The sequence below is a fragment of the Pristiophorus japonicus genome, chromosome 8 (assembly GCF_044704955.1).
Source record: "Pristiophorus japonicus isolate sPriJap1 chromosome 8, sPriJap1.hap1, whole genome shotgun sequence".
NCBI lineage: Eukaryota > Metazoa > Chordata > Chondrichthyes > Pristiophoridae > Pristiophorus > Pristiophorus japonicus.
Genome location: NC_091984.1, coordinates 101,017,029 through 101,031,673, shown reverse-complemented (window position 1 = coordinate 101,031,673; position 14,645 = coordinate 101,017,029). Strand labels below are relative to the sequence as shown.

The following is a 14,645-nucleotide window of genomic DNA, read 5'->3' as shown; positions in this document are numbered from 1 at the left end:
CCCTTTGGTATTCTGTAGCTCCACCCATACCGATTCCACATCATCCAAGCTAATGTCCTTCCTGACTATTGCATTAATTTCCTCTATAACCAGCAATGCCACCCAACCTCCTTTTCCTTTCTGTCTATCCTTCCTAAATGTTGAATACCCCTGGATGTTGAGTTCCCAGCCTTAGTCACCCTGGAGCCATGTCTCCGTGATGCCAATTACATCATATCCATTAACTGCTATCTGTGCAGTTAATTCGTCCACCTGCTTGAGAATACTCCTCGCATTGAGGCACAGAGCCTTCAGGCTTGTCTTTTTAACACGCTTTGCCCCTTTAGGATTTTACTGCAATGTGGCCCTTTTTGCTTTTTGCCTTGGGTTTCTCTGCCCTCCACTTTTACTTTTCTTCTTTCTATCTTTTGCTTCTACCCCCATTCTACTTCCCTCTGTCTCCCTGCATAGGTTCCCATCCCCCTGTCATATTAGTTTAAACCCTCCCCAACAGCACTAACAAACACTCCCCCTAGGATATTGGTTCCGGTCCTGCCCAGGTGCAGACCGTCCAGTTTGTACTGGTCCCACCTCCCCCAGAACCGGTTCCAACGTCCCAGGAATTTGAATCCCACCCTTTTGCACCACTCCTCAAGCCACGTATTCATCTGAGCTATCCTGTGATTCCTGCTCTGACTAGCACGTGTCACTGATAGCAATCCTGAGATTACTATTTTTGAGGTCCTACTTTTTAATTTAGCTCCTAGCTCCCTAAATTCGTCTTGTAGGACCTCATCCCATTTTTTACCTACATTGTTGGTACTTATATGGACCACGACAACTGGCTGTTTACCCTCCTCCTTCAAAATGTCCTGCACTCGCTCCGAGACATCCTTGACCCTTGCACCAGGGAGGCAACATACCATCCTGGAGTCTTGGTTGCGGCCGCAGAAACATCTATCTATTCCCCTTACAATTGAATCCCCTTTCACTATAGCTCTCCCACTCTTTTTCCTGCCCTCCAGTGCAGCAGAGCCACCCATGGTGCCATGGACTTGGCTGCTGCTGCCCTCCCGTGATGAGTCCTCCCCCTCAACAGTACCCAAAGCAGTGTATCTGTTTTGCACGGGGATGACTGCAGGGGACCCCTGCACTACCTTCCTTCCACTGCTCTTCCTGTTGATCACCTATCCTTTATCTGCAGTAAGACCAACTCACTAAATGTGCTATTCACGTCATTGTCAGCATCGTAGATGCTCCAGTGTAAATCCACCCGCAGCTCCAGTGCCGCAATGCGACAACACATTGAAGGACTTTGGAGAGGAAAGGGAGGTCGGAGATGGGGCGGTAGCTTGCAAGCACAATGGGGTCAAGGCTTGTTTTTTTTGAGGAGAGGGCTAAGAGCAGCAGATTTGAAGGAGGTACAGTACCTGCGGAGAGAGAACCCTTAACAATGTCAGCTAACATGGGAGCCAGAAAAGGAAGTTAGGTGGTCAGCCGTTTTACTGGGAATGGGGTCAAGGGAGCAGGAAGTGGGTCTCATGGACAAGATGAGCATGGAGAGGTCAAGAGGGGAGATCAGAGTGAAAATGGAGAAATATGCAAGATTAGGGATACACTCTAAGATACTGCTGAAAACCATGATCCTTTATACACCATATTTTGACTACATCAAAGGAAAAATATCAAAATAACATCTCTTTCCCAAATCCTTTGGAAACAGAATATCTATGTAAACAAGTTGCAACTGTTTACCTCAGAACCACTTCCCTTAAACAAGACTCCCTGCCATAACATTTTCTAGCATCTTTGACCAATTGCTACCTGTATCTAATGGATATCTACTTCCCATGTTTATTACCCTAAAACCAAACATTAACCATTTGTGGGTGATATCATTACTAGCACTTATTTCCTTACACAAGCACTTTACTTTTCAGAAAACAAGCAAGGCCTTTTCCTCACGACACTTCAAAATCATCCTGTTTATATCGGAAAGCCTGACAATGCATTCCTTTTACGACACTTCAATGTCATCCTGTTTATATCTTGGAAAGCCAAGAAAACCTGTTGCTTTAAATTACAAAGAAGTGCAACTGTTAACCCTTAGCTCCCCAAGAAGTACAATATACATTTCTCCAGGATGTTTACCAAGTGTCATTGATCAATACTGTAAAAAGATCTCGTGTCTTCTACAATTCAGAATACACTTTCACTTACCAATATCTGATAGAACGTCCTTCCTCAGATTAGGAGACCAAAACTGAACACAATATTCCAGGCGAGGCCTCACTAAGGCCCTATACAACTGCAGTAAGACCTCCCTGCTATACTCAAATCCCCTAGCTATGAAGGCCAACATACTGTTTGCCTTCTTCACCGCCTGTTGTACCTGCATGCCAACCTTCAATGACTGATGAACCATGACACCCAGGTCTCGTTGTACTTCCCTTTTTCCTAATCTGCTGCCATTCAGATAATATTCTGAATGGCAGCAGATTAGGGGGGATCATGACATAGACACCTTGGCACGTGTACGGTAATTTTGCACATGCTGTCAGGTGAACTCTCTTTTTTTAAATGTTCTCTAGATTGAGTTCTATACTCCCACCACCATAATACTTGGCGCACAATTGTTTTCTGAATTGTGCACACTTGATTCACCATTGCCAATTTCCCATCTCAACAAACTCGGTTTCCCATTCCCTGTTGCTCCCCTTTCAGTGATGCTTCTTTGCACTTCTTGCTATCACTCCATAATGCAATGCACAGTTGCTGTGAGCCCAATCGACATCAGCGTCACTTCAGCCAACAACACAGGGAGAACTGCACTGCAGAAAGAGCTAGATCTCAGGAACAGAAGAGCAGTGTGCAGTCCGAGACGTGGGTTGGCCACCCCTGTGATACAACAAGAGTTAGCTGCACAGCAGACATTTCAGAACAGCTTATTGCTGGTTGTTCCAGGAAATATCCTTGATGAAAATTTCCCTTCATAAATCAATTTTTTTTTGAAAATGTGTAATTTGGTAGATCATTATTTCACCAGAAATAAGAGAGACCTCAAGAATGGGCCTGCTTTTATGTTGAGATAAAAAGAAAAACTGTAAATCTACAATAAAAACAGAAAATGTTGGAAATGCACAGCAGGTCAATCAGTTAGCATCTCAAGAGCGGTCAGCAGGCTATTCAACTGCATGGACCATCATTATCATCATCATAGGCAGTCCCTCGAAACGAGGATGACTTGCTTCCATGCCAAAAAAGGATGAGTTCACAGGTGTTTCAATGAAGGACCGAATATTCCAGGTCCTGAACTACATCCTGAAGGGTGGAAGATGCTTGTGCGTGGATTTTTTTAACGTGTGGTGGTCATTGCACACCAGCCACCAACGGGCTTGACAGATTTAGGTCTTGGTCCAGTGGCAAGGGTTATCCAAAACAACTGGAGACCTGCTTTGCTGCACGGACTTGGTGCACACACACATCGCAGTGTGGGCTGGCCTGTGCTGCCCCTGGGCCCATGCCTCTCCTGGGCCCCAATCACGTCCCTCTACAGTCTCTCGCCGCTCCTTCGCCCTAATCTCGCCGCTCCTGCTGTATCTGCCCACGCTCCAATCACTGACCTGGATCTTGATGACGTCACTCTTCGCTGCCGTCACCCTCCTGCACCAACTCGCGCTGCTCCCTGAAGTAGTAGGCCTCCACGGTGCTCCCGACGCTGCTCACCGCTCCTTTTATGGCCCCGATCTGCCGCTGGTCTCCCCTGGCTTTAACAATTAAAATCAGAATTTCAAATACATCCATTTGCAAACTAAACAGTTGCTCATTAATTTCACGGTCAGCTTCAATTCCAGCTCTGCTTTATTTCCAACAGAGGGAGCTACAAAAATGGCCTTCCTCAAAAACACTCAACACCATCCTACACCTTTTTCTTGCACAGTCCCCCGGAGTCCACGATCTGCCCCGACCTGCGTGAAATGAACCATCATGACCATATTCAATCCCGGATATACATACATGGATATGTCCAGCAGGGGCCAGTGGATATCATCAAGGAGTGGGAACCCTAATTTCCCGTGCCCACCCACCCCAACCAATCCAATGAGAATGCCTCCAACTAAGATGTTGACTAGGGATCAAACTGGAACCTTCTGGAATCAAACTGGGGATCAAACCTGGACTTTCCTGGTCTATATTGATCAGCTACTATGAATAAACTTGCTGATCCTTTTAGAGCAGTTTCTAAATGTTGAGTTGTTGGTATTGAGAAGGACTTGTTTGATTCCAGTTAGTGTTTAGTTGATGCAATCGCAGAATTTGTAACACTCAAGATGCTGGCATTTATTTTACAGGTTATATCCAAGGACATGGTGACCGCTGAGGTGAATGCAATCTTCTATTATCGGGTGGAGAATGCCTCCCTCTCATTAACAAGTGTCACCAACTGTTCTGTCTCAGTATCAATGCTGGTGCAGACTATTATAAAACGAAGCTTAGCACATCGGAAATTCGTTGAAATTCTCCTGGAAAGAAAAAGCATTGGTGATGAAATCAAGGTATATAAAATTGAAGGTGCTGCATTTCCAGGTGTAGGAATTAGCTCAACTTATGCTCCACTCTCCTTCAAAACTGCCATTTTCACCCTTCCTCAAAAACCACACCTTGACCTTTTCCAGCTACTGCCCCATATCTAACCTCCCTTTCCTCTCTCGAATATTTTGTTACTACCCATCTGGATTTTCACCTTTCCTAAAATATTTTGTTTGAATGCCTTCAATTCAGCTTTCATTCTGTCCACAGCACTGATGACTGCTAACGGGGCGAAAGTTGCAGTCAGGAGCCAACCTGGAGCAGCGCTATTTAAAGGCGCCATGTTGAAAAAATATTCTGTCGGCCATTACATTTTTCTGCTTTCCAACAGATAGGCAGAGTGGCTGGCGGACCGATAGCAACGATTTTTACTTCAAGGAGTTTTCTGCCTCCTAACTATTCCCCTGTATAACTCATGGCAGATTTGAAGTTACAACATTTCTCTTCTTGTGGACTGTGCTGGCATTCGACCTCCTGCTCTGACGTCACCATCAGAGGATGCTTAGGCAAAAACAAAGGCAGCGACAATTACAGGGAGAAAGGCATAGAGAGAGGGAGAGAGAAAGGCACAAAGACATGGAGCAGCATAGGGAGAGGCCCATGGAGCAAGGCACAGACAAAGACAGGCAGCAGGTCAGAAAGAAGGACAGGTAGCAGGACAGGGAGAAGCACAGCAAAATGTGGTCAGAGGAATGCGCCTCAGGACTGGCAACAGGAGGCTTTACTCTCCCTGGGTATTCAGGCAGCAATTCCCCTACATCAATTTCACTGAGGAGCAGTGTGTGCGAAGGCAGCATTTGAGCAAGGACGTTATCGCAGAGTTCTGCTATCTTCTGAAACCAGACCTCAAGCCTCAGACTAGGGTGAGGACAGCACTCTGTGGCGTTCAATGTCACAATCGCGCTTAATTTCTACACTAATGGATCTTTCTAGGGATCAACAGGAGTCATTGCCAACATCTCCCAGTTTGCCATCCACTGCTCTATCCCCATGGTCAGAGATGCTCTGTACAGAAGGAGGAGGGACTACATTCATATCTGGACCAATGACATGGGTAGAAGGAGGGATGAGGTCCTGCAGGCAGAATTTAGGGAGCTTGGAGGAAAATTAAAGGGTAGGACCTCCAAGGTAGTAATCTCTGGGTTACTACCAGTGCCATGTGCTAATGAGTACAAAAATGGAAGGATAGAGATGATGAACATGTGGCTGGAGAGTTGGTGTAGGAGGGAGGGCTTTAAATTCCTGAGGCATTGGGACCGCTTCTGGGGGAGATGGGAACTGTACAAACCGGATGGCTTGCATCTCAATCGCGCTGGGTCCAATATCCTCGCAGGGAGTTTTGCTAGTGCTGTTGGGGAGAGTTTAAACGAGCTTGGCAGGTGAATGGAAACCTGAGAACAAATTCAATAGGGAAGGAAGTAAAGCTGAAATTGGATAGCAAGAATGTAGAAAGTGAATTTGTAAGATAAAGGAAACAAGGGTTAGTAAGTGGTAATCAATGTCTTCCTATGCTAAATGGTATATACTGTAATGCAAGGAGTATAGCAAATAAGATGGATGAGCTAAGATCACAGGTAGACACTTGGGAGTATGACATTATAGCCATTACAGAGACATGGCTGAAAGAAGGGCAGGTTTGACAGCTCAATATTCCTGGTTACACGATTTTTAGGCAAAACAGAGAGGGGGTAAAAAGGGGGCAGGGATCACGGTATTGATTAACGAAACTATTACAGTGGTGAGGAGGGATGATATGTTAGAGCAATTATCAAATGAGGCCATATGGGTCAAACTGAAAAATAAAAAAAGGGGCGATCACACTGCTGGGTGTGTATTATAGACCCCAAAACAGTGGGAGGGAGATAGAGCAGCAAATATGTAGGCAAATTTCTGTGAAGTCCAAAACTATAGGGCAGTAACAGTAGGGGATTTTAACTATGCTAATATTGATGGGACAAATATAGTGTGAAGGGTATCGAGGGTGCGGAATTCTTAAAACGCATTCAAGAGAACTCTTTTAGTCAGTATGTAACAAGCCCAACATGAGAGGGGATGGTTTTGGATTTAGTTTTGGGGAATGAAGTTATGCAGGTGGAAGGGGTATTAGTGGAAGAGCACTTGGATGTCAGTGACCATAATTCTGTCAGATTCAAGGTAGTTATGGATAAGGACAGGGATAGGCCAGGAATAAAAGTCCCAAATTGAGGAAAAGCTAACTTTGCTAAGTTGAGAAGTGATTTGGCTACAGTGGACACAGCTATTTGTTGGTAAATCATTGTCGGAACAGTGAGAGGCATTCAAGGAGGAGATCCAGAGGCTCAGGCCAAACATGTGCCCTTAAAGTAAAAGGGTGGGAATAACAATTCTAGAGCCCCCAGGATGTCTTGGGACTTACATGGGGAGGATAAAGAAAAAAGAGAAGCCGATGTCATATGCCGACGGTTAAATACTGTAGAATCTTTGGAGGAACATAGAAAGTTCACAGGCAAAATTAATAAGGATATTAGGAATGCTAAGAGAGAGCATGAAAAATTCTTGCTAAGTAAAATTAAGGAAACCCAAAGAACATAAGAACATAAGAAATAGGAGCAGGAGAAGGCCATTTGGCCACTCGAGCCTGCTCCACCATTTAATAAGATCATGGCTGATCTGATCATGGACTCAAATCCACTTCCCTGAACGCTCCCGATAACCCATTATTCCCTTATTGCTCAAAAATCTGTCTATCTCCGCCTTAAATATATTCAATGTCACAGTCTCTTAAGCTCTCTAGGACAGAGAATTCCATAGATTTACAACCGTCTGAGAGAAGACATTCCTCCTCATCTCAGTTTTAAATGGGCGGCTCCTTAGTCTGAGACTATGTCCCCTAGTTTTAGTTTCCCCTATGAGTGGAAATATCTTCTCTGCATCCAGTTTGTCGAACCCCTCATTATCTTATATGTTTCGATAAGATCACCTCTCATTCTTCTGAATTCCAATGAGTAGAGGCCCAACCTACTCAACCTATCTTCATAAGTTAACCCTCTCATCACCGAAATCAACCTAGTGAACCTTCTCTGAACTGCCTCCAAAGCAAGTATATCATTCCTTAAATACAGAGACCAAAACTGTACACAGTATTCCAGGTGTGGCCTCACCAATACCCTGTACAGTTGTAGCAGGACTTCTCTGCTTTTATACTCCATCCCCCCTTGCAATAAAGGCCAACATTCCATTTGCCTTCCTGATTACTTGCTGTACCTGCATACTCATCTTTTGTGTTTCATGCACAAGGACCCCCAGGTCTTTCTGTACTGCAGCACTTAGCAATTTTTCTCCATTTAAATGATTTATTTTTCTATTTTTTCTGCCAAAGTGGATAACCTCACATTATCCCACATTATACTCCATCTGCCAAATTTTTGCCCACTCACTTAGCCTGTCTATATCCCTTTGCAGATGTTTTGTGTCTTCCTCACCATTTGCTTTCCCACCCATTTTTGTATCATCAGCAAACTTGGCAACATTACTGTTGTGTATGGAGAAAGAGTCAGACTGAACACTGGGACTCCGGGGAATGAGCCCTCTTGTGGCTGTACACAGTAAATACAAGTCCACATATATAACAACATTTCCCCGCAAAGTCAATAGTGTAACTATTTACAATGTGAGTCAATCTGGGGCCCTTCTTGCCCTGGTTGATCGTCTCGGTGTGAAAGCTGGTAGTGTTGAATCATTTGTTGGGCTCTCGCTGGGCTGCTGTACAGCTGGCCTTGCTGGGCTGCCTGGTGTGTTGGGCCCTGCAGGGCTGCTGTGGATGATGGGTTCTGCTTCGTGGTCAACCGTGGTGCTGGTTGCCACTGGTGTGTATGTTGGGGGATTAAAAAAGGTAGGGTCCAAGGTGAGTTGCTCAGGGTAGTCCATGAATCTGAGTTTGATTTGGTCCAAGTGTTTCCGGTGAATGAGTCCATTTGAAAGTTTGACCCGAAACACCCTGCTCCCCTCTTTGGCCACGACAGTGCCGGGAAGCCACTTGGGACCTTGTCCATAATTTAATACAAATACAGGATCATTGACTTCAATCCCGCGTGACACATTTGTGCTATCATGGTATGCACTTTGTTGAAGCCGCCTGCTCTCTACCTGTTCATGTAGATCAGGGTGAACTAACGAGAGCCTTGTCTTAAGTGCTCTTTTCATGAGCAGTTCAGCAGGTGGGATCCCAGTGAGTGAGTGTGGTCTCGTGCGGTAGCTAAGCAGGACTCTGGATAGGCGAGTCTGCAGTGAGCCTTCAGTTACCCTCTTCAAGCCTTGTTTGATGGTTTGCACTGCTCTCTCTGCCTGACCATTGGACGCTGGTTTAAACGGGGCAGATGTGACATGTTTGATACCGTTACGGGTCAGGAATTCTTTGAACTCAGCACTGGTAAAACATGGCCCGTTGTCGCTCACTAGGACATTGGGTAAGCTGTGTATGGCATACATGGCCCGCAGGCTTTCAGTGGTGGCCGACATTATCTCACAATCAATCCACTTGGAGTACACGTCTACAACCACAAGGAACATTTTACCCAAGAACTGGCCTGTCTAGTCGACGTATACCCTAGACCACGGTTTGGAGAGCCAAGACCATAGACTTAGCGGCGCCTCCCTGCGTACATTGCTTAACTGCAAGCATGTACTACATCTGTGAACGCAGGGCTCTAACTCCTTGGGACTCTAGGGAATGAGCCCTCTGCTGGCTGTACAGAGTAAATACAAGTCCATATATATAACAATTGCACTCAGACCCTTCATCGAAGTCATTCATATAGTTGAGACCCCAGCACCAAACCTTGCGGCACCCCACTAGTCACTGTTTGCCAACTGAAAATGACACATTTATCCCGACTCTGTTTTCTGTTAGTTAGCCAATCCTCTATGCATGCTAATATATTACCCCCAACCCCGTGAACCTTTATCTTGTGCAGTAACCTTTTATGTGGCACCTTATCGAATGTCTTCTGGAAATCCAAATACACCAAATAAGGTTCCCCCTTATCCATTGTGCTCATTTCATACTGAAAGAACTCCTGCAAATTCGTGTTGACTATGCTTAATTGAATTATGATTTTCCAAATGTCCCGCTACTGCTTCCTTAATAATGGATTCCAGCATTTTCCCAATGACCTATGTTAGGCTAACTGGTCTATAGTTTCCTGCTTTTTGTCTGCCTCCTTTTTTAAATAGGGGCATTACATTTGCAGTTTTCCAATCCGCTGGGACCGCCCCAGAATCCAGAAAATCACAACCAATGCATCCACTATCTCCGCAGCCACTTCTTTTAAGACCCTAGGATGTAAGCCTACATGTCCAGGGGACTTGTCCGCCTTTAGTCCCATTATTTTACTGAGTACTACTTCTTTAGTGACAGTGATTGTATTAAATTCCTCCCTCCCTCTAGTCCCTTGATTATCCACTATTGAGATGTTTTTGTGTCTTCTACTATGAAGACCGATACAAAGATGTCCTATAAATATATTAAGAGCAAGAGGATAACTAAAGAAAGGGTAGGGCCTATTGGAGACCATGAGGGTAATCTCTGTGTGGAGGCAGAAGAAACATAGAAACATAGATGTTGGTATGGTTCTTAATGAATACTTTGCAACTGTTTTCACAAAGAAAAGGGGCAATGCAGATACTGCTATCGAGGAGTGGTGTGAAATTCTGGATGAAATAAACATAGTGAGAGAGGAGGTATTAAGGGGTTCAGCAGCTTTGGAAGTAGATAAATCCCCAGGCCAGGATGAAATGCATCCCAGACTGTTGAGCGAAGTAAAAGAGAAAATAGCAGAGGCCTTGACCATCATTTTCCAGTCCTCTTTATATTTGGGCATGGTGCCAGAGGACTGGAGGACTGCGAATGTGGTACCCTTGTTTAAGAAGGGAGAAAGGGATAGATCAAGTAATTACAGGCCTGTCAACCTAACCTTAGTGGTGGGAAAATTACTGGAAAAAATCCTGAAAGACAGGATAAATCTACATTTAGAAAGGTAAGGCTTAATTAGAGACAGTCAACACAGATTTGTTAAGAGAAGATCAAGTTTGACTAACCTGATTGAATTTTTTGAGGTAACCAGGAGAGTCGATGAGGGTAGTGCGTACGATGTAGTGTATATGGACTTTAGCAAAGCTTTTGATAAGGTCCCACATGGTAGACTGGTCACAAAGGTTATAGCCCATGGGATCCAGGGCAAAGTGGCAAGTCGGATCCAAAATTGGCTTAGAGGTAGAAAACAAAGTGTAATGGTTGATGGATGTTTTTATGACTGGAAGGATGTTTCCAGTGGGGTTCCGCAGGGCTCAGTACTGGGTCCCTTGCTTTTTGTGGTATACATCAATGATCTAGATTTGAATATAGGGAGTATGATTAAGAAGTTTGCAGATGACACTAAAATTGGCTGTGTGGTTGATAACGAGCAGGAAAGTCATGGACTGCAGAAGGATATCAATCTACTGATCAGGTGGGCAGAACAGCGGCAAATGGAATTTAATTTGGAGAAGTGTGAGGTAATGTACTTGGGTAGGGCTAATAAGGAAAGGGTATACACATTAAACGGTAGGCCACTTAGAATTGTAGATGAACAAAGGGTTCTTGGCATGTTTGTCCACAGAACTCTTTTGGGATGCTTGTCCACAGATCCCTGAAAGTAGCAAGCCAGGTGGATAACGTGGTTAACATAGAAAATAGGTGCAAGAGATGGCCATTCAGCCCTTCGAGCCTGTACCACCATTCAATATGATCATGGCTGATCTTGCAACTTCAGTACCCCACTCCTGTCTTCTCTCCATGCCCTGATCCCTTTAGCTGTAAGGGCCACATCTAACTCCCTTTTGAATATATCCAACGAACTGGCCTCAACAATTCTCTGTGGTAGAGAGTTCCACAGGTTCACAATTTTCTCAGTGAAAAAGTTTCTCCTCATCTCGGTCCTAGATGGCTTACCCCTTATCCTTAGACTGTGTCCCCTGGTTCGGGATGTCCCCAACATCAGGAACATTCTTCCTGCATCTAACCTGTCCAATCCCTTCAGAATTTTATATGCTTCTATGAGATCCCCTCATTCTTCTAAATTCCAGTGAATATAAGCCTAGTCGATCCAGTCTTTCTTCATATGTCAGTCCAGCCATCCCGGGAATCAGTTTGGTGAATCTTCACTGCACTCCCTTAATAGCAAAAATGTCCTTCCTCAGATTAGGAGACCAAAACTGCACACAATACTCAAGGTGTGGTCTCACCAAGGCCCTGTACAACTGCAGTAAGACATCCCTGCTCCTATACTCAAATCCCCTCGATATGAAGGCCAACATGCCACTTGCTTTCTTTACTGCCTGCTGTACCTGCATGCCAACCTTCAATGACTGATGTACCATGACACCTAGATCTCGTTGCACCTCCTCTTTTACTGATCTGTCATCATTCAGATAATATTCTGCCTTCATGTTTTTGCCACCAAAGTGGATAACCTCACATTTATCCACATTATACTGCATCTGCCATGCATTTGCCCACTCACCTAACCTGTCCAAGTCACCCTGCAGCCTCTTAGCATCCTCCTCGCAGCTCACACTGCCACCCAGCTTAGTGTTATCTGCAAACTTGGAGATATTACATTCAATTTCTTCATCTAAATCATTAATATATATTGTAAATAGCTTGGGTTCCAGCACTGAACTTTGCGGTACCCCACTAGTCACAATGTGCCTTAATTTTGCACACTAATCTCTTGTGTGGGACCTTGTCAAAAGCCTTTTGAAAGTCCAAATACACCACATCCACTGGTTTTCCCTTATCCACTCTACTAGTTACATCCTCAAAAAATTCTAGAAGATATGTCAAGCATGATTTCCCTTTCATAAATTCATGCTGACTTGGACCGATCCTGTCACTGCTTTCCAATTGCTTTAATAATTGATTCCAGCATTTTCCCCACTACTGATGTCAGGCTAACCGGTCTACAATTTCCTGTTTTCTCTCTCTCTCCTTTTTTAAAAAGGCATACGGAATACTTGTCTTTATTGGCTGAGGCATAGAATACAAGAGCCGGGAGGTTATACTTAAATTGTATAATACTCTGGTTAGGCCACAGCTGGAAAACTGCGTACAGTTCTGGTCGCGGTTTATAGGAAGGAGGTGATTACACTAGAGAGGGTGCAGAGGAGATTTACTAGAATGCTGCGTGTAGTAGAGAATCTTAGCTATGAGGACAGATTAGATAGACTGGGTTTGTTCTCATTGGAACAAAGAAGGCTGAGAGGAGACCTCATTGAGGTGTACAAAATTTTGAGGGGCCTGGATATAGTGGATAGCAAGGTCCTATTTCCCTTGGTGGAGGGGTCTATTACGAGGGGGCATAGTTTTAAGGTGGTTGGTGGAAGGTCCAGAGGGGATTTGAGGTGAAGCTTCTTCATGCTGAGGATTGTGGGGGTCTGGAACTCACTGCCTAGAAGGCTGGTGAATGCAGAAACCCTCACCACATTAAAAGGTGCTTGGATGGGCACTTAAAGTGTCGTACGTAACCTGCAGGGTTACGGACATAGAGCTGGTAAGTGGGATTAGACTGGATAACCTCTTGTTGGCTGGTGCAGATACGATGGTAATTACTGCAGGGAATCGAATACGGCCAGGGTGATCTCCTAGACTAATTTTGATCGCCTGGATGGGTCGGTTAGGAATTTTCCCAGATTTTTGCTCCAATTGGCCTGGGCTTTTTTGCCTCTCCCAGGAGATTGCATGGTTCCAGTTGGGGTGGAGTGTAGAATGTTGCGGTGCAAGGGGTATCGCAGTTGTGTGGTGCGGATTGGTTGAGCCGGATGCTCTTTACCTTTCCTGCCATTGTTCATTGTTCATAGGTTTATATGTAACCTTCAGGGCTGCTGACCGTGCGGCTCTTTGTCGGCCGGCGTGGACACGATGGGCCGAAATAGCCTCCTTCTGTGCTGTAGATTTCTATATTTCTATTGTATGTTTCTATCTCCTTCCCTATGAGCAGGGAGAAGCAGCACGAGCAAGCATGTGGCTTTGGCAGGATAGCGAGCTTCCCCATGAGGCAGTGTACCATTTACTGCATTCACTTCGCTTTGCAGGTATCGCATCACAGGAGACCTTCTGTAACCGCAAAGGCTACTGCTCACTGAATGTCCAGTTGGTGTGCAAACACACATGCAGAATCCTCACCGTCAATGCCCACTATCCTGGCGGCAGCAGCCATGATGCCTTCATCCTGCGCCAGACTGATGTGCCAGCTCTGTTCCAGCCCCCAAATGAAGTTTGTGGCTGGCTGCTCAGAGACAAGGGCTATCTGCTATCCACCTGGCTCATGACTCCCCTCCCCCACCCCACCACTTCTGCTCATCACTCATACATTGAGAGCCATGCCGCCACCAGGAACATCATTGAGCAGACCATCAGAGTGCTGAAGCAATGGTTCCGCTGCCTGAGCGGGTGTTCCTATTCGTCGTCGTCTGCTGCATGCTGCACAACCTCGCCATCATGAGGACACAGCCATTGCCACCAGGCAAAGCAGTACCACCTGAGGAGAAGCAGGAGGAGGATGAGGGGGAAGAGGAGCAGGAGCAGCAACGAGTGATGAAACCGTGAGGCCCTCATACTGCTCAAGGGAGGCCGCGACCGTTTCATAAGATTTTGGTTCCAGTGAATTCCAACCCAGTTTCTCTGGATGTCTCCAAAACCACATCCATTTTCCCTTCAATTGCAAAGCCCCAAAACTGAAGTGAGAGATAACAGCAATGGTTAAACATTCCAATCAAAATTTATATCATAATAACAACAAAGACTTACACATTGTATTAACTAATCACCCTTGTGCATTTCCTTATATCTCCTCTTTGTTCTAACTAATCTAGTGCTCCTGGGCAAATGCATGGCAGATGCAGTATAATGTGGATAAATGTGAGGTTATCCATTTTGGGGGCAAAAACACGAAGGCAGAATATTATCTGAATGGTGGCAGATTAGGAAAAGGGGAGGTGCAAAGAGACCTGGGTGTCATGGTTCATCAGTCACTGAAAGTGGGCACGCAGGTACAGCAGGC

General features: G+C 45.1%; 1 protein-coding gene across 1 annotated transcript in view; it reads left to right on the top strand.

Annotated features, from left to right (window-relative positions):
* The window catches only part of LOC139269144 (podocin-like), a 95,532-nt gene that overhangs the window by 45,226 nt on the left and 35,661 nt on the right, over positions 1–14,645 (top strand). Inside the window, exon 5 of the mRNA XM_070888245.1 lies at positions 4,332–4,535. Within this exon, the coding sequence (XP_070744346.1) occupies positions 4,332–4,535 (204 nt within the window). The remainder of the gene's footprint in view (positions 1–4,331; positions 4,536–14,645) is intronic.